Source organism: Aulonocara stuartgranti, assembly GCF_965226115.1.
Source record: "Aulonocara stuartgranti genome assembly, chromosome: 23".
NCBI classification, from domain to species: domain Eukaryota; kingdom Metazoa; phylum Chordata; class Actinopteri; order Cichliformes; family Cichlidae; genus Aulonocara; species Aulonocara stuartgranti.
The window spans coordinates 19,988,396-20,012,638 of NC_138958.1; the positions used below are offsets into that span (position 1 = coordinate 19,988,396).

A 24,243-nucleotide genomic window follows, 5' to 3' on the forward strand; every position below is an offset into this window, starting at 1 on the left:
TGCAATATTTTGTTATTCAATACACAATTTTCCTTTACCAGCAAAGTTCAGTCACATACTACTAGAAATAAACTATATCCAGTGACTTGAATAACATTTTATACGTAAACTATTAAGAGACATCTCAACCATTTGGTAGATATCAATATTTTAAAAACTATAGAGTCTATTGAAAAAAGTATAAGTGATTGTGGTTATTCCTCACCCAAGTCAATGAGAAATGCAAACATAAACTCCATTTCATTTTTCTTGGTGGGGTAGTTAAAAGGATAAGTAAGTAAGTAAAATTTATTTATATAGCACATTTCACATAAAAATCACAAAGTGCTTCACAATGAAATCAGACATACAAGATGCTATCCATGTTCTTCCGCTTGTCCATTTCAGGGTTGTGGGGGTTTCAACACCACCCACCTGTTGCGCCTTCATCACTGATTGACCTCTAGACATCCAAAGATCCAGCCTCCTGCAGCAAGTAGCACCAAGCTGCCTGCTTGCATACTGAAAAATTACGGGCTGTCATATTGAAAAAATGCCTATTATTAGAAATAAACCACTACAAAATGTATTGGGGATGGATAGTTGGGATATTAGTATACCATATAGTATATATAGTATACCATACCTCCGACCCCCTCACCTAATCTGTTGAAAACTGGACTGCAGAATTTTTGGAAGAATATGCATGAAAAAAAAAATAATTCCCTCTCGCTCCTGCAGGACAATCTTTATCCTTCAAGCTCAGGTCGTCTACCAAAGGTCTGAGAGCTCCTGTGCTCCTGCGCAGTATCTTTGCTGTTCCTAGGACTGCCCTCTTCGGATGTTGATCCTGGGATCTGTTGGAGCCACTCGCTTAGTTTGGGGGTCACTGACTGGGTGCTCCAATTACCACTGGGACCACCGTTAGCTTCACCCTCACATGGTCATTTTCGACCATCCTAGGGGGTGTCTCCCATTTTGACCTCAGGACTTCCACTCCATACTCAGCACAGATGTTTATATAGATAGATGGATAGATGGATGGATGGTTATAGCAGAATTTTGATATGATAGTACTGTAAATTAACTGGTTATTACTTTTGTAATTGCACGGCAATAATCTAGAAATTACCAAATTATTACATTAAAAGTTCTGTTTTCAATATCATATTAGTACATAATATGGTTTTTAACAATGTAGCTCATCCTATATTTTCTCATTTCATCTCCACTGTGTTTCAGCTGTGATCCAGACTTCTTCCAGAGTGTGTGTACATCCATGTCTGTAAGATCCAGAGAGGAGGCCCAGCAGCTGGAGTCTCTGCTGCAGCTCCTGGGGTTCCAGCTGCTGTTAACAGGAGAGTTAAACAGGAAAAGCTGCTGGTCTGTGGGGAGAGTTCTCAAACTGTGTGGCTCTAAAGTGGATCTCATCCTCACACCCAGCAAGATGTCTGCCAGAGGAGCCGCTCTCCTCTTTAGACACACAACACAACTACACAGTCTGAGGCAGGAAGTGAAATCATGACTCTCTTGTTCTTCTAACACCATTTATCTGCTGTCCACTTTGAATCTTTGGTTCTTGGTGTTCATCATTTCTGCTCTTTTGTCTCTTTGATCTTCAGGCTTTCCATCGACATGTCCTTGCTCCTGTTTCAGTGGGTAAGAAGAGGCAGAGTGGTCTGTCCGCTGGCTGTGGAAGAGCTTTCTCTTGTGCCTAAGAAAGCCCGACCATCACAGAGAGTATTGTTGAGGGCTGTCAGTAGTTTGGCTTCCCTGCTGAGATACTGGACAGTCGGACGGTTGGACCTGACTGAGAGCTGCATCCCTGCTCAGGGTCTGATTACTCTGCTGCTCCATGATGGTCCTCTAACAGTCAAGTAAATGTCTTTCCTGAACATCACAGGCCAAATAAAATGTACATTTTTACTTTAAAGCTAATTTTATATTTATGGTCTCTGCAGACTGAGTGAAGAGAGCTTCCAGCAGCTTCTGTGTCTCCTCCATGAAATCCAGGACAAGGACTTGACGTTGTCCTTCTTCAGTAAGGTTGGTGGAGACCTGACCTCCTGCTGTCTGAACTGGGAGCTTCTTCACTATCTGCTGCAGCAGGCGTCAGCTCAGACCATCACTGTGAACCTGAGGAAGAACCTCTTCTTACAGGAGGAAACCACACGTCTGCTTCCCTTTCTGGACAGGATTGTGTTTAAAAGGTGCTGAATGTAGTTTGATCTTTTACCAAACACAGTTTCTGCTGTTTAATCAGGAGGATTTGAAATGCTGTCTCATCTTTAATCAGCAGTTTATGGATCCTTTAAACAAAGTTGGAAATAAACTGTTTGTTTTCAGGCCCAGTCCCAGCTTTGTGATGAGCTCCATCAGAGAGCTCTACAGAGCTCATGACAGTCACGCTGTACCCAGTTTACTGAGGTCACTTGGTCATGTGATCAACCTGAGCTGCAGAGAGCTGGACTCAGTGGACTGTGCTGCTCTGATCTTCATCCTCAAACACGGAGACAGAGTCAAACTGAACCTCCTGTGGACCTCCATACCAGCAGAGGGAGCAGAGTCCATCCTCTTCATGCTGGACAAAGTTTCTCATCTCAGGTCAGATATTTGTGGTAAATTTCATGTAATATGAACACATAGGTTAATCTTCCTACAAAAGGTCAACATTTTGGCTTTGTACTAATTACCTGCTGATCAGATTGTCCAACAGTAAACTGAAAGAGAAATAAACAAGCCCAATTACACCGATTAAAATCATCTACAACACACTCTTTAACATTCGGTACTTCTGCATTTGTTTTTTCCTTGCAGTGTTGACAGGAATCAGCTGCTCAGGTTCATCCACTGCTGTGCTGCCTGTGACGTCCAGCAGGAGGCAGCGTCAGGCCTGCTGAGGACTCTGCAGCACAGCTTGGATCTGTCCTGCTCCTCCTGTGTGGAGCTACCAGAGGAGGATCAGCCTGAGCCTCTGAGTCTGACTGCTGATGACTGCAGGGCCGTCTCCACCATCCTGACACACAGCAGCCGGGACACACAGCTCGACCTGCGAGACTGTGAGGTGGAGGACAGCGTGCTGGACCTGCTGTTTCCTGTCCTCCACAGGGTCCGCCTCAGGTGGGAAACACCACAGAAGAGTCTAAACCAGTGAGAAGCTCGTTCACACTGGTGTTGATGCATCCTGACAGTTTCTCTTTGCTCTGTTTGTCCTGTTTAGAGTCAGTAAAACTGTCCTCCTCCAGCTGCTGTCTCTGGTTCCTGTGAACAGTGAGAGGGACACAGTGAGGCGGGCGGTGTCCCTGTGTGCAGCCCTGGGTGGAGAGCTGGATCTCAGTCACAGCACGCTGGATCAGAGGGTCTGTGGGGCTTTGGTCCAGATGCTGGACTCGTGTGAAGGGCTGACAGAGCTGGACCTCAGTCACTGTCAGCTCACTGACCAGCTGCTGCTCCCTCTCATCACACATCTGCACAAAGTCCAAGTCCTGGAGTGAGTGTCACACACTGATCCTTCTCTGGGAGGCACCAATAACCATCAGCCTGTTCACACACACTACAATAATATGATGTGCAGTGATCACTTAGAGCCACTTGTTGTGTTTGTGTTACAGTCTGAGTCACAATCAGATCACTGATGCTTCGACTGATGTGTTACTGCAGCTGCTCTCCATCAACCCCTCCATCGACTGTGTGCGGTGAGGCAACATGAATCAGTCTCCATCAGTGAAGGAGTTTCTCCTCAGACTCTCAGAGGAATCATTCACAGTCTGAGCTCACATGGATTCATGTTGTTCTGAGTGAATGAGTGACGTCTGCTCTCTCTGCTTTGGTCTCTTTCTAGACTCTACAGCAACAACATCGTGCACAGAGCAGCCTTCAAGGAACACAAGCAGTTTGAGATCTGGTGAAGCACTTGTCATCATTAGGGAGGAATTCTTTAACAGTCCTCTGATAATCATTAGATGAAAATATTGGCTCGAAAGCATCAATAATGTGTGATCATATTAGTCAGTAGTGTAAGATAGTAAAATCAGGTTAAAGAGGTTTGATAACAATTAGATATTTTTCTTTAATATCATAATTAAGAATGTGGTTTATATAAAAGCAAAGCTCATATAGTTTTTTATCTTTTTTTTCTGAAGTGTTGCAGAGTCTCTATGACTGTCATCCTGACATTTACACAATGGATTGTCTTGTTTTGCTTTATCACAGTGACAAACATATCAGTTGTATCATTACTGGGAGTTTACCTCATTGATTTTATGTATCTTTCAGCTAATGTGCAGTAATCAATTAGAGCCACTTGTTGTGTTTGTGTTACAGTCTGAGTCACAATCAGATCACTGATGCTTCGACTGATGTGTTACTGCAGCTGCTCTCCATCAACCCCTCCATCGACTGTGTGCGGTGAGCCAACATGAATCAGTCACCATCAGTAAAGGAGTTTCTCCTCAGACTCTCAGAGGAATCATTCACAGAACGTAGAATGCCCAAAATAATAACAACAACAACATATTTGCTTTACCTTGAGACGAGCTTTCAAGCACTTAAGTCAGAGTTTTTATTCTGAGTTGATCAAAGACCTACAGCAGCAGAAACAACAGTCAAAGAGTACAGGGGTACTGAGGAAAAAGTAGAAAAACAAAAGATGCACTTCAGAAACTCTAACAAAACAAACAAAAAAACTTTAAGTCTGTTATGTAAGTCACTTCTAACTTCATTTGCTTCACAATAGTTATGACAGATTCCTAATTAGCTTACTAATCAATGAAGGCAGAGGGAAGTACACAGCTACAGAATCCAAACGTCAGACAAATGTCAACAGGAATCCAAACGTCTGGCCAGCTTCAGAAAACAAACAGGCATTTAGCTGTTTTTGAGGACAAGCATTTATAGCAGAAACCTGAGATTTTTTTAAAAAAATATATGCTTTTCAAAATACCTTTTAAAAGCTCCTGTTCAGGTTCTGTGGCATAACTATCTGACTCACTTTGCTCTGTACTAATGTTAGATTGCTGTTGTCACACAAGAATTATTTAACTGCAGTAATGTCTTAAAGTCATAAAGACCTGGATGAACTCAAATTGCCTGCTTCTAAATTCAGATTAAACTGATTTTATTAAAAATCTTAGAAACGTTGTATCGAACCAGATACTTTCTCTGGATGGCATTTTCTCTGCCTTCAGTAACACTGTGAAGAATCTTGAAGTAGTTTTTGATCAGCATATGTCCTTCAGTGCACATAATAAAGACATATGCACGACTGCTTTCTTCCATAATATCTCTAAAATCCTGTCTCAGAGTTATGGTAGGACAGGATACTCTTCACTGGGTCCCTGTTAAATCCAGAATCAGTCTCCTCACATACAAGGTGATGCCATCTAATGTATGCACATTTAAAGTTTGCTTTTCTTGTGTTGTTGTAGATCAGAGGAGGAGCAAACAAAGGAACTTGAAGTGGAGATGCTGGAAATCCAGGCGGCAGCTTCATCAATAGGTACGACTTTAGTAGTTTCTCTCAGAAGATAAGTAAGGAACAAACACGAGTATCTGAGTCTTACAAATGTCAGTTCTTCACACAAGTGCTGCTGATTGGCTGAGGAAGAGTAAAGTAGTCCTGGTGAACCCACAAGAGGCAGACTTGGGCGGGTGTTCACATACAAACTGTGTCTCATCATTGTACATACGCACAGTAATGAGACACCATCATTGAGAGTCTGGATAATTCAAAGGTAGCAATTTTAAAGTGGAAGTAAGTAGAAAAAAAATATTTTTCTCTTAAAAAGAGATCACAGACAAGGTTTAAAACATCTATTGTGTTTTACTGTATTATTTATTGCAAATAGAAAAAAAAGCTCTACTACAATTACAAAATTTTATCTGATTGGTGTTTTATTTCATATTATCACAGGGTAACATTTGAATAGTTTAGATTAGTGTACAGTGTTTCCTGTTAGTCCCCTCTATTAAGTGCCCATTTATTTCAACTACATATTCAAATTATAACAAACAGTTGAATACATATTTTAGTATGTTCAAGTATATTTAGTAATTTATATATTAGTATTTCAGTAAGTTCTTTTACATATTTACATTTATTTTTAAAGTAACGCAATAGTTACTTTTTCTGGTAATTAGTTACTTTTAGAATATTGTAACTCAGTAACTAACTCTGTTATTTTTTTTGAAGAAGTAACTAGTAACTATATTGAATTACATTTTCAAAGTAAATTGCCCAACATTGGTCTTTACCTTACAACACAAAGCACCTTGACGTGACTTTTGTCATGATTTGCGCTATACTGAATTATGAAAAATGTAACAACATCAACAAAAATATCCCAAGAGAGAGATTACTTGATCTGCTCCTGTAAATGTGTGACCTTAGAGCCAAAAAAGTGTTTTATAACTTTTAAAACAACCCCTTCAGCCTTTACTCAAATTTGCTAGTGAACAGGCCCTTAATATTAGCCATCAATAACACCATATTCATGTGATTAACCTCTAAATAAAACATAACATTAAACCATCAAAAGGTTTGTTTTAAATTCTACTCAGGTGGAATTTTAAAAGCTGCAGCTCTCATATTTTAATCAGTTGAAGCTTATGTCGCTGTGCATTTATGTCAAGATGGCAACATTGTCCAGCAAGTTTGAAGTAACCAATTATTAAGATTGAATTATGTTATGAAAAGGTCCCATACCTCAGAACTGAGTTTGGCAGTGTTCATCCTGACTTTTTGTATCTATTTATTACATTTTTTATTTTGTTTAGTCTTATAGCCAATAAATGGGAATATTAGAATCTTTGTAAACATAGCCACTGTAAGGAAGCAGATACACAAAGGAAAATAACTACTAAAATACTGCACTATACAAAAATCTTCAGCCACCTTTCATTCTGCTTCCATGACCACTTTGTCATGGCTGTGTGCTGTGCAGTAGGGGTGCAACGATATTCGTATCGATATTGAACCGTTCGATACAGTGCTTTCGGTTCGGTACGCATATGTATCGAACAATACAAAATTTTTAATTTATTTTATCAACTTTCCTTCTGACGATGCTGTCTGTGTTGAGCGCTCAGTGAATCTGCATTCGACTACTCCGCCTAGGCTCGACAGTGCAGCCTAGGCGGAGTAGTCGAATGCAGATTCACTGAGCGCTCAACACAGACAGCATCGTCAGAAGGAAGAGCGCAGGGCAAGCTAGCGAGACAGAAGTTAAGCTCTCTTTGCAACATGGACCTCCCGCACCCTCATTCAGATCTGGCGTTTGGAATTATTTTGGTTTTCATGTGACGTATGACCCTGAAGGTAAGCGAGTCATGCACTAAAGTAAAACAGTATGTTGGATGTGCCATGCAATGCTCAATTACATGGGTGGGAACTAGTGTGTTAGCGCAGTTAGCTCGTTAACGTGTTGGCCGTCTAGCCCCATGCACGGGGCGATCGGCGGTAGCTCGTTAACGGAGATTTGCCGTGTTGTGGCGTTAAGGTCATTTCAACGAGATTAACCTGAAAGCACTAGTGGGAACACAACGAATATGACTGCACATTTACGCCGACATCATCCTAGTGCAAAGACAAAAACAACAAGCATGCTACTAACTTTAGCCGAGTCATTTAGACAGCTGTTAGCACATGATTCTCCTTATATGTTTAATATGCTGCTGAGAATATAGCCCAGAAGAAGCGGATAGTATAGCTTTTATTTTGGAAAGAGCCATTTCTCTGTAATAAACTCTCTTTTCCAAAGATGAGTGATTCCTCAATCAGATACAGGGCTCGCAATATCGCTAGCCCGACGTCCCGGGGCTAGCGATCTTTTCAGTCGGGCTACCAAAATCTATCTCTTCCCTGCCCGTCGGGCTATTGTAGGAAGGAAAAATATATGTCAATGCTTTTGCATTCTTTCAGAAATGTAGCTGGGTAATTATGTCATTGGCATCGGTGAGCCACTGTCAATATGTGACATATTGAAATCGCGTTTGAATTTGTGCTTGTTTTTTTGCTTTCACTTTGCAATGACAGCACTGATCTGTGAGTGATGATAATTTGTGCACCAAAACTGGGGCAGGGATAGCTCAGTAGGTAAAGTGGTCGCCCCACGATCGGAAGGTCGGCGGTTCGAATCCACTTAACGGCTACCCTGAGGTACCCCTGAGCAAGGTACCGTCCCTACACACTGCTCCCCGGGCGCCTGCTTAGTGGGCTGCCCACTGCTTCACTGAGTGAATGGGTCAAATGCAGAGAAAAACAAGTAATTTCCCCATGGGGATCAATAAAGTATCCATTATTATTATTATTATTATTATTATTATTAATTCCTCTGACATCGTCTTATTAATCGTTAGCTTACTATGCAAACATGACAAGTGAAATCTCCCGCAGCTTAAACATGTGAGAGGTTGATCGCGCAGAGAATCGCTGAGCTTATGTGAGTGCGTGTGTAAAAGCAGCAGGATATATATATTTTAGTTCTGCTGAGCCAAATAAGACAGGTCAGGGTGAAGAAGTGACAGCCAAAGAAAAGCTTACCACAAAACGGAGAAGTTATGACAAATCAGACTATAAGGCAAAAAGAAAGTGCAGCTTTATGGTTTCATGGACAAAATAATTTCTGTGGCTGCAATATGACGAGCTAAATAACCAGGGCTGCACATAAGTGGTCCGCAGGTGCGCATTCGCTGTCAAAATAAAAAACACGCACAAGGGTTGGGGTTAAATTTAAAAACTGTACTTTTGAGTTAAAATATATATTTATAATTTTAATAAATGACAAATTAAAAAGGCATGAACATTTTTTTGTATCGAAAAAATATCGAACCGTGACACCAAAGTATCGAACCGAACCGAACCGTGAATTTTGTGTATCGTTGCACCCCTACTGTGCAGGTAGGCAGGATTGGACCCAAACGCAGGGCTCATGGAGGCAGAGGTGAACTTAAGATACTCAGTTTATTACAGGAAAATAAGAAGAACAGAAAACTAACTAAACTGGGAAAACAAATAAACTAACAGGCAGGCAAACGGAACACAGTGAAAATGAGGGTGCGCAGACATTAACGACGCAACAGAGGGCAAAGGAAAACACAGGGCTTATATACACAGGTACACAGGGAGTAATCAGGGAATGGGAAACAGGAGGGAGACACAGCTGGGAGAGATCAGGGCTAACAAGACAGGGGGGAAGTAAAACTGAACACACTGACATCAGACATGAACCTTCAAAGTAAAACAAGAAACAATTTACAAAAACACAGATTGACACTGAACTAAATCTAGGATAATAATCAAAATAGCACAACTAAAGAACCAGAACATAAATCATAATACAGAAATTTACCAAAATATAAGAAACTGCAAAAGCCGGGTCAAAATGACCCAGAACCGTAACACACTTTCACAATAATATTTTATTTGTTTTTTTTAAGCCAGTTAAGACTGACCAATGAATTATTTAAGCTAAAAAACAACAACAACAAATAAACCAGTGTTTTGTCAACACATACTAGACAAATTTGTGTAATAAAAAGTTTTAAATTGTTTCTTTAGGCAATTTCTTCTAATAGCTTGTTGCAAAATCACATATTTTTCCCCCCATTTTTTTAGTTGAATCTATTAACATTTTCAAAGATAACACAGTTTGGCAGGCATAAAAATAGTATTTTTGTACCAACATGGGGATTCTCAGCTATTCCCAGAAAACTTAGCATATTTCATCATTCCTAAAAATAAATAAATACATTTTTATTTATTTTTTTATTTATTGTTATGTTCTTAAGAAATAGGAGGGAATCCAAGAAAGACCTGACACAGGACCTAAGAGAGGTGTCTGGACCATCAGCTGATCATTCTACTGGTTACAAAAGTCTCATCAGAAATGGTCTCAGTGGAAGGATCGGGGTAAAGAAGCCATTCTTAAGGAAGGGAAACGGAGTTACACTAGAATTTTTGTTTCAAATCATTGTCAGTATGTTTGGAGAAGGTCATGAGAGATGAAAACACTGAGTGTCTACAGCTATCTGTAAAACAGTGGAATCTCTGTCATGGTTTGATGCTGTAATTCAGCCAGTGGCGAAGATCTTTTCAAACTTGATGGAATTGTAAACACAGAAAGTGTGTGAGAACATTGTGTTTACCATTGTGATCCCATTGGAACACTATCAGCCATACACTGACCTCTCCCGAATCTGGACCCTCAACATTATTGAAGCAGTGTGGGATCATCTTAACAGAAAATGAAACAAAAGGCAGAAACATCAAAAGAAGAATTTTGAATGTCCTTCAAGAAGCCTGGAGAACTATTCCTGAAGACTACTTAAAGAAATGGCAAGAAAGCTGCCTAGGAAAGCTCAGACTGTGCTGAAGAATAAAACTGGTCATACCAAATATCGACTTTGGAAATAATTAAAATTGCAAAAGAGTAAATAAAAATAAAAAAGCTAAATAAATCACTACACCTTTTTCTCACATTTCCTAGCAAAATATAAATAAATTAGGTTTGGAATGAGACTTTTCCACAGTACTGTAAGTAGACGATTACCACAACAGCCCACTCGGTCTATATTGAACACAAAAAACGTTGGCTGTAGCTGTAGAGTCTAACTGAAAAGTGAGTCTATCCACATAGCAGACAATATTAGAGAATACAAATATTCAACTAAATTGTTTGTAGCTAACATGCTTCAGCATTGGACAGCTACCAGCTAACTTAACCAAATCGATAAATGGGGAAACAGCAGCAGGTATTTCCACAGGTGGAATCCAGAAGTTTCTGAGCGAAAAATGATGGCAGGAAACCTTGAGCTGCTGAAGTCAGACTGACTCAGATCTTATGAAGAGAGCTAGAGTATAGTTTATATTGCCAACAGCTCTTTGTCTTCTCCCATCAGATGACTCTGAGGTCAAACCGGGTCCAAATACACCAGACATAAATCCCAAAGATGTGAAGAAGGTGAGAAAAGAAACTATATTTATATTTCAGAATAATCTGAAGATTCTAAGATTGGTAGATCCTAACAAACTCTTTGAATGCCTGTTGTGAATTTATAAGATGAAACTAACAAACTTCACTACACTACACATGAATAATTATCATATTGCATCAAGCTTTAGCTTTATACCCTTTCTGTGGGATCCTGATTAGTAAATTTACTGTCAGGTTCTATAGCCCATGCTCACAGGTGTACACACGGGTGATCACACCCACAAACTACACCCTTTTTGGCTCCTACCTCAAAGCACACTGTGTTCTGTTGATCTTATTGTGCAGCACGCACAATAATGTTTAATATTTAGTATTTACTGTCATAGTCCCATATATCATTGTGATGTTGTTTATTCTATTACTCTTGTTCTCTTCTGCTTGTTTTCTTTTTTCTTTCTCAGCAGGTGATCCAGGTGATTGATATATGCATTTTTTTTTCTCTGCCCGTTCTGTTGGTTCTTGTTTTTTGCCCTTCTCCCCCGTCCCTCTTCTCAGCTGTTTCTCTTTCCCTCTTTCTTTCTCCCCTTCTTTCCCCCAGTCAAGTCTGTCCCGTATTCAGTAAGTGAAAATAAAACAAACAATAAAAGGTGAATCAAATGGACCATTACGGCAAGGCTGGGATGGTCAATTTGGTAAAGTAAATCCGTTGGGCATCTTTCTTTGCCTTTAGACAACAATTCTGATGGCAAAAGAGCCAAACGGGACAGGCAAAAAAAAAAAGGTTCTATAGCCCGGTATTCTCACACTGTACATACAATTTATCTGTAAAGCATGCTTAAGTTAAGTTTTCACCATTTATTAACAAATGTTTCTTTCTAAATTCCAGCTTCCATCCAGCTTCATACCTGAAGTAAAAAATGAATGTGCACAAATCTTCTACAGGTAACAACATCATAAATCCACAGCTGTAACAGCTTTCATGTCACATTCTCAGTAAATTTTCTATAAAATTTCTGTTGTTCTCATGTCTCACAATTAGAACAACACAGATTATGCAGACCTCTGGGAGCATTTTAGCATTAAATTTTGGATAATACTTTTAATGCACACTACAGGAAAATCTTTAGCTGTGTTTTTCATCTCATTGAAGACAAAATTAGGGAAATGTAGAAAAATAAAACAAGCTTTCCTTTGAACCACCAACAGAAACTACTATAATTTCTGTTTCACTCTTTCATCATTAGTGGAGGTGCTACAGGAGTAAATGCTCCTGGAGTTACCTGCATTAACTTTGATATATGTTTTACTTTTGTCTGTGTGCTCCCTTTTTGGTCAGTGATCGTGAGGCGGAGTCTGATAGGAACAAAGTTTTTCATTTTAGGGTTTAAAAGTTCAGGTCATACAACCTTTATGTTATATCCTGCAGGTTCAAGTGTCCTGGTTCAGGTTTGTTCCACTGTATTCTGACTGGACTGGTGTTTGATATGACTCGAGAGGCAGAGCTCCTGTACAAAATCATCCAGTGGGATGAGAGCGTCCTCCAACCAGCTGGAAAGATGGCTGCAGGGCCACTGTTCGACATCAAATGTTGTGAGGATGCTGTCCGTCAGCTACACTTCCCACACTGTGTAAAAACACAGGAAGGTGAGCAGATTATTTTTGACAGTAATGCCCACAATAATCACCCACTCACCCCAGAGACTTGTTGTATGTCTGCCTTTGTGATGTTGACTGGCTCTTGCTCTGGGTGGTTGCTGCAGTCTGCTCTTAGGTCCACCAGCCACTTGGCAGTGGTGTTGTGTGACACCTCTTTCTCCCAAATGTTCTCCTAATATTGCTCAGTTCTAGTTGTGTTGTGTTGTTATTCTCTTGAAGCTGAGAGTACATGCTGGATAGATCTTTGGAGAGCAGGCTGTTTATTTTCATGCTCTCTGCTTCCCCGATATATTTCTTCAGCCTTGATAATTCATATTGATTGACTTTTACATGTACTCAACTATGTGTGTGTGTGTCGCTATTTGTGTATATGAATGGGCACAAATATACATACAGATTCTCACTATGAGTCACACGTGAACATAGTCGTGCACATGAGCTCACTCACTGAAAATGGAGAAAGTGCACGGTCATATTGAAGTGATTGATGATGATCTTAGTAATATGAATTCATTCCAGACAGCATGTTGAAAAGAAAGGAACAGAGAAGAGATAAGAGGGTCAGAAAAGGGATAAAAAGGCTGTTTGTAAGAGTGGGTAGTTAAAATGAGTGGATCAGTGGGTGTTCAGATAAATACATGTCTGTTGACTCTGTGTTTTCACAGCTCTGCTCTCTGATGGCCTCCTGTCTGTTGCCCACTTCACTGATGATGCAATGCGCTTCATCAAACCACTAAAGATCACAGATACTCATGTGATTGTTGATAACCCCCACCTCTCTGCCTTTGGCCTTGTCCTGGATTTCCTGATGGGCATTTGGAACAAGCAAGTTAAGGGGCAAGTTTTATTGTTCCTCAGTCCACCAAACCATGCAAAACAGACTCAAAACATCAATGTGCTTCTTCTGCCAAGAAACATCCCCATGACTGAGGTAAAAATTCATTATTCTTACAGCTTCATCTTTTTCATTGTGTCAATAGAATCCAGTTTAGTGCATAGTTGTGTAGCTTTATATTCACTTGGAGTTGTAGCTACCAACAATGAATGTGAACATTGATTAAAAATGGATGTGGCAGGTGGAACCACAATGTGTTCCAGTGTAGATGTGCAGTGGGAGAAATGAATCATTTACAAATAAGTCCCATTATAATTTCTGGTACTAATAATTGATTTTCTTTGTGGACAGGTTGTGAAAAGCTGACTTGTGCTGTTGCTGTTGTAGCATTTCCTTCTTTGTGGAGCACATGGTGTTTAAACATTATGGCTGCCCACCAACCCACAGCCAGTTTAAAGTGTCACTAAAAAACATCGTCATCTTAAACTGATCACTTCTATCAAAATCCTTGTAAAAGCAAGTGTATTACATAGCAGCCATATTTAAAAGACAATTGGCTCCTTACTTTGGTAGTTACTTTAAAGCTTTATGTAAATAAACTTTAATTCAATGTTTTGGAAATTAAAAGAAACACTTGTATGAAACCAGTAGTTGCACCTGATTAAGGCTAGCTGACTTTGCCCACATGTAAGGTTTTAAAAACTTTCTCCAGTAATCTAAACTTCTATCCACCATCTTTACCAAAATTCTCCAACTGTCACAATGTGTGATGGCAGATGGCGTGGAGGTTGTGTTGTTCGGACCCAAATGCAGACAAATGAGTCACAACTGAACTTTAACTACATTCATCTCTCTCTCTAATATCTCTGCTGCTACCCAGAACATAACCAAGCAGTGATTATAAGCATCCATTACTGTATACTGCACAACAATACCAAACTCCTAAATATAAACTCCTGTTTATATTACCCTTAGCTATTCAGTAACCATTTTAGCTGTCAGTCATGCATTTTTTTCTGGAAAAACAAAAATTAATTAGAAAAATAGTTTAATGATAACAAATCAAAGTTTCAATTAAAATGCCAAATGTTTGCTGGTTCAAGTGTATCCCTTCTTAAAATTTGTAGATTTTATTTGGTGTCATTGTGTAAATAGTTTCATGCAGGGATAAAACTGTATATAAAATGTTCTGATGACTCTTAAGGTAAGCAAGCATCATCAACCTTCCCACTTCATCCTGGTGCCTTCTGCGTGTAACCTCATCAAAAATACGACCTACACCGTTCACTGTCCCGTGGCCAATAAAATCCAACCCAAAGTAAGTACTCTGAAGAAAAGTTGTCCAGTACTTTAATGAAATGGAGGCATCAAGCTGTGTGTAAAATAATACCAGCAATATCAAAAATAATCACCCTGTGTCTGAAATGCAGATATTCTCTACATTTAACATTTAAATTGACTTTTTGAATCAAGATGTTGTACGTTTTATGTTCATGTAGGTAGCATGTAAGGATTTATTGGCAGAAATATCAGTGTCTACAATGGAGGAAACTATAAACAGAATCTGGGCCTTAGGTGTACAAAACTATGCCATCCACATGAATTGAGACATGATATGATAAGAGGAATGGGGTTACAATCACTTAATGAGACTGCCATAGTTAAAGATACTGATGCTATGCTTCTTTTCAGAGAGCTGAGTTTGACATGGAGTTTGGACCAAACTACTCCCCAACATTTGTGATCCGCCTTCCAATGAATACAGATGAAGTGACTCTAACCATCCGAGACCAAACTGACACAGAGGTTTGGGAGCATGAAGCAGATCTAACAGGTCATTATCCTGAAATTTCTTTGGACATGTTAGAAAGGAATAGAGTACAATATTCATCTTGACTAATCCATGTTGACTTTGAGTTCTTCCTCATATTTTAGCACTTTTTGAGCTCCAGGTGTTTAAGAAGCTGTGATGTCTATTTGTATTTAATGAGGCCTTTTGCAGTCTACACCTATTGCAGGATAGCTAAGGGAGGATTTAGGGTCACCTGATCCAACCCTAACTATATACTTTATCAAAAAGGAAAGTTTTAAGGGTAAAAAAAAAAGTAGTGAGGGTGTCTGTCTCCCAAATCCAAACTAGGAGCTGGTTCCAGTTCTGACCTTGTATGTGATGAGAAGGATTTTGAATTCTATTCTGCATTTAACAGGGAGACAATGAAGGGAAGCCAGTATAGGAGAAATATGTTCTCTCTTTCTAGTCCCTGTCAGTACTCTTGCTGCAGTATTTTGAATTAACTTTTCAGGGAGTTTTTAGGACATCCTGATAATAATAAATTACAGTAGTCCCGCCTAGAAGTAATAAATGCATAAACTAGTTTTTCAGTGTTTCTCTGAGACAGGATATTTCTCATTTTAGAGATATTAGATGGAAGAAAGCATTCCCACATATTTGTTTAATATGTACATTGGAGAGCATATATTGGTCAAAAAACACCTCCAAGTTCCCCACAGTGTTACTGGTGGTCAAGGTAATGCTACCCAGAGTAAGAATCTGGTTAGACACCATATTTCTTAGATTTTTAGGGCCGAGTACAATAACCTCAGTTTCATCTGAATTTAGAACCCAAAAACTAGAAGTCATCCAGGTATTTCTATTTTTATTTTTTTTTGTGTCCCGTTTGGATCTTTAGTCATCAGAATTGTTGTCTTAAGGGCAAGAAAGATGCCAAGCGGATTTATTTTACCAAGTGGATCATCATGGCCTTGCCATATTGGTCCATTTGATTGACCTTTATTATAATTATGAATTTATTTTATTTTCGGTTGCTACAAACGGGACAGACATGACTGGGGGATAGGACAGGGAGAAAGAATGAAAGAAAGAGAGGGAGAGAAAGAAAAACAGAGGGGAGAAGAGACGGTGAGAAAGGGGGGAAGAAAGAAAAACAAACAAAACACCTGGATCACCTGTATGGAGAAAAAAAAAACAGAAGAGAAAGCAAACAACAAAGAGCAACATAATAAAAACGGCACCATCACAATAAACTAGCTAGCAGTAGATAACAGTAGATACTAAATATTAAACAATATTGTGCAGCACGCAAGATAGACAGCGCACAATGTGCTTTGAGGCAGCAGCCAAGAAAGGTGTAGTCCGCGTCTGTGAACACCCGTGTCTACACCTGTGTGCACACCTGTGTGGATCAGCATACTTGTATTCCAAAGGTTTCTCCATGTAACGATCTGCTAGGGAGTGTGGGGAGCCATAGCCCCGTCCCCCAGGGCATGAAGCAGGTATGGAGGAGATCCAGGCCCCAGATATCCAGAGGCCCCAGAGTACACGGACCCGAGGAGGACCACCAAAAGGGGGGGAACCGTGCCACCCTCCTGGGAAGAGCTGAGTAGAGCCCCAAACGAGAGGTCACCCAGCAGCTACGGAGCAGAAGTCAGAGGGGGTTGCAGTGGCGTGCCCGTGGGCTCTGCCGGCAGCCAGCTGTGCCAGAGAGGACCGAGCTTCAGGCCCAGAGGCCAGAGGCCTGAGGGCATCCCACCCCCCGGAAGGAGCCCAGACGGGCCGCAGGCGCCCGGCCCCGCCAATCGGCCACCAGGAGTGAGCCAGTACATACATGAGCGCCAGTGGCGTGTCTAGAAAATTTTTGTTGGGGGGGCCAGGTAGGGGCACAGATTTGGAGAAGGGTGGCAGATGTAATTGGCAGATAATGTTTAAAAAAAAATTCTACCAACCATTAACCATAATTCAATAACCCTATAAACCTAATAACCGAATGCGCTTTTAACTCTTATTAGAATGAGATTTTAACCTCTACGGTGCAAAGTTTTTAGATACTGCGTTGATAAAGTACAAGAGATACAATCAGTGCTTTGTCAGTGTTTACTCAGCATTCAAGGACAGCAATATTTGCATAGTATTTTTACTGACACATAGTGCACATATGTTTTGGGCAAAAACATTTTTTAATATTAAAATACGAACATTTGTAACAAACAATTGACAAATTAGCCAGTTCCAATGTAAAACTTATGCCTATTAAAAAAAAAGAAGATAATCTTCTCACAAACTGGTGTTTGATTTTGAAACAGGAAAAAAGTGGGGAAACAACTGAAAAGACTAACATTTGAATGAAACCTGAAAGCAACTAAATACTTTCTCTGCTGCCTTATGGTAAACTTTGGTAATATTGATAAAGAACAACACTGGCTGATGATGAAATCCAGTCAGCTGGCATGGTGACACTGCCAGTATTAACCTGCAGGGCTGGACTGGGACAGAAAATCTGGCATTTTGACTACAGACCGGCCCACCAGGTATTAAAGCCATAAAGACTTTGAATGAAAACAAATGCTGTTGTGACAGTGATGTACACTGTCTTGTTGGTATATGTATGATTTCTATACATTTTACGTCAGATAAAAACTTTGGTTGTAAGATTTAGATAATTATTTAATAAAAACGAGATATTTTAAATGAGAATAAGAAAGAAAAGTATTTCTTTGTGCCCCCTTTCCCTGTTAATGCCCTACCTGGCCCCCTGGCAAAAACTTCGCTAGACCCGCCCCTGCACAGTTACCAGCTGTCAGCTGCATAGAAAAGGATCCTGGTGTTATTTGTCTCTCAGAAACAGTTCATAACTTCCCTTCAACTCATTCATTTCACCTAAAAGCTAAACCTGTTTCTCCATCACCTGTTCAGCTCTGATGATTCAGTAAGGACATCTCCTGGTTTCATCTTCATGTTTCCCTCTCACCACATATCCAAACTGACATCATGACCAGCAGCTTTTTTACAGCTGTGGCTCCAGCAAACATCAGCTGATACTAGAAATTAATATTAAATAAATTCTGACAACAGCTTAAACGTGCTGCTGTTGTTTAGCGCGACATCTGCTGGTTTCCTCTTTCTGGCGCAAAGTGGGCGATAAACAAACAAGAGAGAAAAGCCGATCAGCTGATCATTGATCAGTTTCATGATTGAAGTAGAAACAGGAGAGGGAGGGGGAGAGAATGAGAGAAGAAGAGGCAGCTGTGCAGCAAAGACACAGAATAACTCCAGCTTTGTGTCTTTTTCCATTCTAGCTAAAGTTCAGGACAAACTGCGTCTCTTCTCAGCTCAATACGAAACGTGTAATATTTTCTCTGAATGAGGGACCATCCCATTTTTTTAAGGAGCTGTTGGCAACTCTAATAACTAAACGTATGAATAAAATAAAGTTCACTATCAGTAACATCACCCACCTAAAAACTCCGTCAAACTGGCTAGAACGCAGTATGAGTTATTGCAACTGACAGTAAAAAGTCAGCACAATGAAAATAAACTCCACCTAAACTTGGTTTATATCTGACCCAGATAGACTGCAGGTCATAACTTCTTACCTGAAGTTCAGTTCACCTGACACTCGGACTGGTGGCCTCCTCGGGGCTCTCCTCCTGCCTCCCCTTCCCTCATCCACCTGCTGGCCTCTGTGGAAGCTCCGCCATAGCAACCACCAAACAACTGAGTTATTTTTACACATCTGCCAGCATCTGGCCAATCCACCACCTGTCATTGTTCATGCCATTACAAAAAAAATAAAAAAAAATAAGTCACCAGGCATATGCCCGATGGTCAGTCCAGCTATGTTAACCTGCAACCAAATCTGCAGCTCCATACAGCAATGTTACGACTTAGATTACATCTTATAACTCATAACTCTTATGTTAGCTCCCCTCAGTAGCATACTGTCTGAAATATTCGACGGCTGCAATAATTCTTTAAGTGTTATTTTCTCCTTGGTATTCTAATTTCACCGAAGTTTACTAAACTCAACAAACTTAATATTACTTACCGGGACATTTATTCTGTCCTCATTTTCTTTCACCGAAAAATTGTTTCCTGCAGTGCCATCTTTCGTGCTTGGCTCTCCTACCTTTGCTAACGTGATGCACATAGCGCAGAAGCCGATGCTGCATTCACTTACACTCGGATATCTGAGCTTCACCGTGAAAACATAATCGTACATTTGATTGAATTTTATTGTTTTACCTTTGGGGTGGCACCTGGGGTGGCCAGTCTGGTTGGGGGGGTGGCCTGTTCCCCCCCAGGCCACCCCGCTGCACACGCTATTGATGAGCGCCCAGCCCCAGTCGACAAGAACCGCCAACACACCAACGTCTGAGGGTATCAGCCACCGGCAGGGAGTGTGGTGAGGGGAGATAGGCCTCCGTACTTTGGAGGGCCTGAGATGTACCCAGAGAGGTTGAGTCTAAGACCCAACCTGACATATAGACACAGACGAACAGGCACACGCGGACACAAACGTGCATTCCCACCCCATATACACAACCAAATACTCGTCATTCACCCAACGTGTAGACAGACACAAATAGACACTGCACAGACAGTCGCACTCCCCAAACGTACTCTATATCCCAGGTCCAGGTACCCCCGCCCCAGAGGGGCAAGCCACACCTAAACCCAGGAGATGTAACCCTTCTCTCTGGGGTGGAGGCAAGCGGACCACCTCCTTATCTGCAGCAGGGAGGCCCCACATCCCAGACCCCAATCTGACGGCCAGCACCTCCTCCCAGCCCCCCGGCCCTGACGGCTAACAGAACCGGGGTGAGTGAAGACCCCAAACCTCCCTACGCCCGCTCATATGTAGTGTTGCTGTGTGCTGTTCTAAAGTGCGTTTAAAACACAGGAGAACATGGTTCCTGCTTCCTCTCATAGAGCAGCACGGCTCCTCCCGAAAACCCTTAGTGTCTAAATGCATTTAAAATTGAGGGTAGGGCACCAGCGCCAGAGGTGGGTTGGAGTACACCGACCATCCTCTGGATGCTGTAAAACGTGCCCACCCCCAAGGCCCTATATGTATGTGTTATGTGAGAGAGTGAGTAATGTGGATGTCTAGGTTGCAGAATAAAATTGAGGCACAGGCGGCCAGAAGGGGACAGAGGGGGAGTGCCTCCCCTGCACCCTGGTGAGATACCTGCACCCCAAGTCCTGCGTGTGTGGGTGGGTGTGGTAGAGCGGGAATAGGGAGGCAGCTGAGGATGGGGAGGGAAGAAAGGGAAGGCCCATCCGGACCGGGGCCCGCAGCAGCAGCACCGCCCAGCCCCACACAGTCCAGGGCAGCCCACCCGACTCCACCCCAGAGAAAACTGCACCCACCCCATCATCCAATCATCTCCCAATCTACACAAGACAATAGACACCCAGGTTGAGTTCATTCTCTACCTCTCCTATATCTCTCCCCCACCTGCAGAGTGAGCTCCTGTAGAGAGGAGACCACTCTCTACAGGTATTTCTATCTTTAAGAAATTCCTGCAATTAACCTACAAACAAAACAATATATAATATCAACACTGGGGGGAAAAAAAGAACAATACAATGTAGAAGAAGAAGAAAAACTGCCAGCTGTAATTTAACAGGGTGACTATCTATTAAACCATTTTTGGTCAAACACATAAAAAAATGTATGATTAAAACTGCAGAGCAGTTAGTGAGAAGGTGGTGAACATATTGAAGCACTGAGCCGAATCTGAGTTTTCCTGACAAGCTGATTCCAGAGATGTGGAAGTCTGCAAGTAATGTTTAAACACACTTTTGCTGATCACGAATCTCAACACACAAGGCAAAAGTTATGCTGTAGTTTTAGGCTATATCCACAGGTAAAAGGATCAATTAGATGTGTTCATCCTTCAAGTCTCTTCTCTTGTCCAGGTGCAGTTTAGGAAGTTAGACATCCTTGAGCATGATGAACTGAGATTCACAGGCAGGAGGAGACAAGGAGGCACAAATTAGAAAAAATAGAGACAAGCCATGAAGTTAAGTGTTCCTCAGATTGGAAAGCAAGACTTAGCAGTTCTATGGCAGGACTGGCAGCACCTTGTCCAAACATCTGAGTGGGTTAACATGGAACATTAAAATGCCTTTAATAGAAACTTTTTTTTGTTTGACTCAAGGGCTGTCAGACATTTTCAGGAGGCCATTCACCTGCTGCCTCTGGCCACATTCATGTCCATAGAGGTTTTTAATACAAGCTGTTTGTAGGAGATTTTTCTTTTCTTTTTCCCAAATGTGTCACTTACCCTTTTTCAAAAAAAAACACAGGACATGTGATTTACAGTAAATATTTTGGACTTGCAATACAAAAACATTGCGTTTAATTTCAAGATTCGTCAATTCTTTTAAATGCTTGCGTGTTATAATTCTTATCCCTGGCTCCTTGCAGATCATCTACCTTTCTCTGCAGATGGGAGAATCCCAGCAGAGGTGAGGCTGATCTCAGTTTGGACAAAGTTTATTGTCAGTGTCTGAATCTGTTCTAGCTAACTTCTGTATAGACTCATTGAGTGTGCTGTTATCAATAAGGATATGGATCAAGTGAGGAACTAAAGAACTATACTTCTTATCTCTGCTCTCTGTAAGGCTATCTTCTATTCACTGTGTACACCATTATGGTTTCAACTTCCTTTCATTATGACCTGCAAAGCCTCATCTACAGACTGACAGTATGCTCTGATTTTAACAGAAAATCATGGTGATGCTTCCCGATATCCTCGAAGATTTAAACGATGAAGAATTCAAGAAGTTTAAGTGGCACCTGAAGACTGAAGTGTGGAACAACATATCACCCATCAAAGAAAACTATTTGTCCAAAGCAGACAGAAATGACACAGTAGATCTGATGGTGCAGACATATGAGATCACTGGAGCTGTGCAGGTGATGGAGAACATCTTAAAGATGATATGTAGGAACGACCTGGTGAAGAAATTATCAACCCTTAGACATTAAATATCTGCTTTCACACAGACTGTACACAGCTCTCTATGTGAGAACAGAGAAGCTAGTTTTCCAGTGAATACGTAGATGGTGTGCGGTCACTCTATTTCATGCATACTCCTGGGCTGAGTGTATTGGAGGTAAAAATAAGTACCAATGTGTGTAAAAGACTGAGGAGCTCCCTGAAATCCAACATGAGTAAAGAGCAGCTAAGAAGCTTCATGCTGCTTTCTTTCTGCTACAGCTCCCAGAATAAACTGAACTGTGTATGTTCCACATGAAGTGAGGTGACCACAGTCTTGTGAATATTAAGACTTTTTTGACTTTACTGGTTTGGAGTATTGGACTGAGGAAGTCCAACAACATTGTGTACAGAGCAGATCTGAAGCAGTTGTCATCGTCAGAGAATCGTAGTTTTTACTCTGCTTGTGAAAATATTGGGTGGAGTGTGATACTGTTCATGGAGTCAGCAGTGAAGGACACACCAACATTAGATCAAATGAGCTTTGATGTTAGGTCAGATTTTTTCTTTTTATCTTTGATGATTAAGAGGACAGTTTATATGGAGACAAAGAGCAGCCAGCGTGTTCTGTTTACATTTTGAATATATCTTTATTTTTACTGATTTGTGGTTCGGTTCAGTACAGCCTCACATGTGTCCTTTTGTATCATTTCGTCGTGTTTTCATCTTGGGTACGTGATCCTCTGTGTAGTTACTTCCTGTTTTATTTTGATAGTCTCTTTGCCTTGTATTTACATTTGTTTCCGTGCCTCGTTGTCTTGTTTGTTTCCCAGCTGTGTCTCACTCCTTTAATTTTTCCAGTTTTACATCTGATGCTTGTGTAATGATGATTATTCAGTTATTTTCTTATTAAGACAAAACAAAGACTACAACTGTTTTATCAATGCAGGAAGTTGGCCATATTTATTTTTTGTACTTTTGTGATAACTGTATTTATTCTGGTCTGCATGTTTCAGTCAGGACAGAGCAGAGAGACTCTGTAATCACCAATGAGAGTAAAGATGTAATGAGTAAACAGTCAGGATAAAACCATGTTTGGTACGTTGAGATAACTGGAAGAAAATATCATAAACATATCTATCAGTTTTAGTTTGTAATTTTCTCTCTTCTCTTTGTTACACTTTAATGAAAATTTACTCGTTAATGGACCTCGTTTATAATTCAATTCAAGTTTTGTCTGCTTAAAATAAATATTTTTTCTTTCACATCAATGTACAGCTGCATGTGGACTCAGGGAATAAATAAGAGGCCAGATGTCTGTAATTGATGTGATTGTGTCTCAATGATTGTGCCATGCAGGAAATACTGAGTGCGATACAGTATATGTATTCAGACATCCTACATTCTCTTTGTGATCTATACCTTATGTGCAACGTACCTCCACCACTAAAAACAGTCACGTGTGACATCACAGCTCAGCTAACCCAACCCTGACACAGCTGTATGGACACCCACCTCCACAGTGACACCTTATCAAAACTTTTGCTGTCGTCATATCTTGATAATGATCCTCTGTGAAACAAGAAAAGAGTTGCATAATTGGGCACAAGGTTACTTGTTGTGCCAGACTATCACTGATTAACACATCTCCATAGAAACAGGGACAGAAAAGCACTGAGATGATTGCAACCAGCAGGCTGTTAACTGTAATGACTCCAGACCTAATAATACTGATTTCTCCCTGTTCTGTTAGGAAACATGAGGCTGTTTCATTTACTGGTAATTCAATGCAATGCACAACAGACTTACTTACAGAATAAAACACACACACAGAAGACGGCTGTGTTTGTGATAACAGCAAAGGTTTCTGGAGATTCTTGTCACACTGTCAGAAAAAGCTAGAAGCTGCCATGATGGTCTGACTATAGTGAACCTGCATGTTTTTGTCCTGCTGTCTATGAGATAATTACACAGGAAGCATAAAAAAGCAGTTGGAAAATCTAATTCTTTATGAGAATTGGGCATGAGTAGGTCACCTGTAAATAATGGATGTTGTTTTTCTTGCATTAGTGTTTATGCTTCCGCAAAGTGTTTGAG

At 40.7% G+C, this 24,243-nt stretch overlaps 1 protein-coding gene across 8 annotated transcripts in view; it reads left to right on the forward strand.

The window, feature by feature from the left end:
- Positions 1–23,295, forward strand: part of LOC309700840 (uncharacterized protein) — a 61,126-nt gene extending 37,831 nt beyond the window's left edge. For 5 of the 8 annotated variants that reach the window (XM_082524667.1, XM_082524672.1, XM_082524671.1 and 2 more), the window contains 18 exons: positions 1,222–1,485; positions 1,602–1,856; positions 1,941–2,189; positions 2,326–2,583; positions 2,797–3,099; positions 3,200–3,469; positions 3,591–3,674; positions 3,821–3,883; positions 4,303–4,386; positions 5,406–5,476; positions 10,876–10,941; positions 11,792–11,852; positions 12,337–12,554; positions 13,232–13,497; positions 14,606–14,719; positions 15,094–15,235; positions 21,633–21,673; positions 21,933–23,295. In XM_082524667.1, coding sequence (XP_082380793.1) covers positions 1,222–1,485; positions 1,602–1,856; positions 1,941–2,189; positions 2,326–2,583; positions 2,797–3,099; positions 3,200–3,469; positions 3,591–3,674; positions 3,821–3,883; positions 4,303–4,386; positions 5,406–5,476; positions 10,876–10,941; positions 11,792–11,852; positions 12,337–12,554; positions 13,232–13,497; positions 14,606–14,719; positions 15,094–15,235; positions 21,633–21,673; positions 21,933–22,196 — 3,073 coding nt within the window. In that variant the 3' untranslated portion in view covers positions 22,197–23,295. Of the gene's footprint in view, positions 1–1,221; positions 1,486–1,601; positions 1,857–1,940; positions 2,190–2,325; positions 2,584–2,796; positions 3,100–3,199; positions 3,470–3,590; positions 3,675–3,820; positions 3,884–4,302; positions 4,387–5,405; positions 5,477–10,875; positions 10,942–11,374; positions 11,529–11,791; positions 11,853–12,336; positions 12,555–13,231; positions 13,498–14,605; positions 14,720–15,093; positions 15,236–16,651; positions 17,012–21,632; positions 21,674–21,932 lie in introns of those variants that run through there. The other 3 variants (XR_014274781.1, XM_082524670.1, XM_082524673.1) reach the window with 3 other exon arrangements.
- The last annotated feature ends 948 nt before the right edge of the window (positions 23,296–24,243 follow it).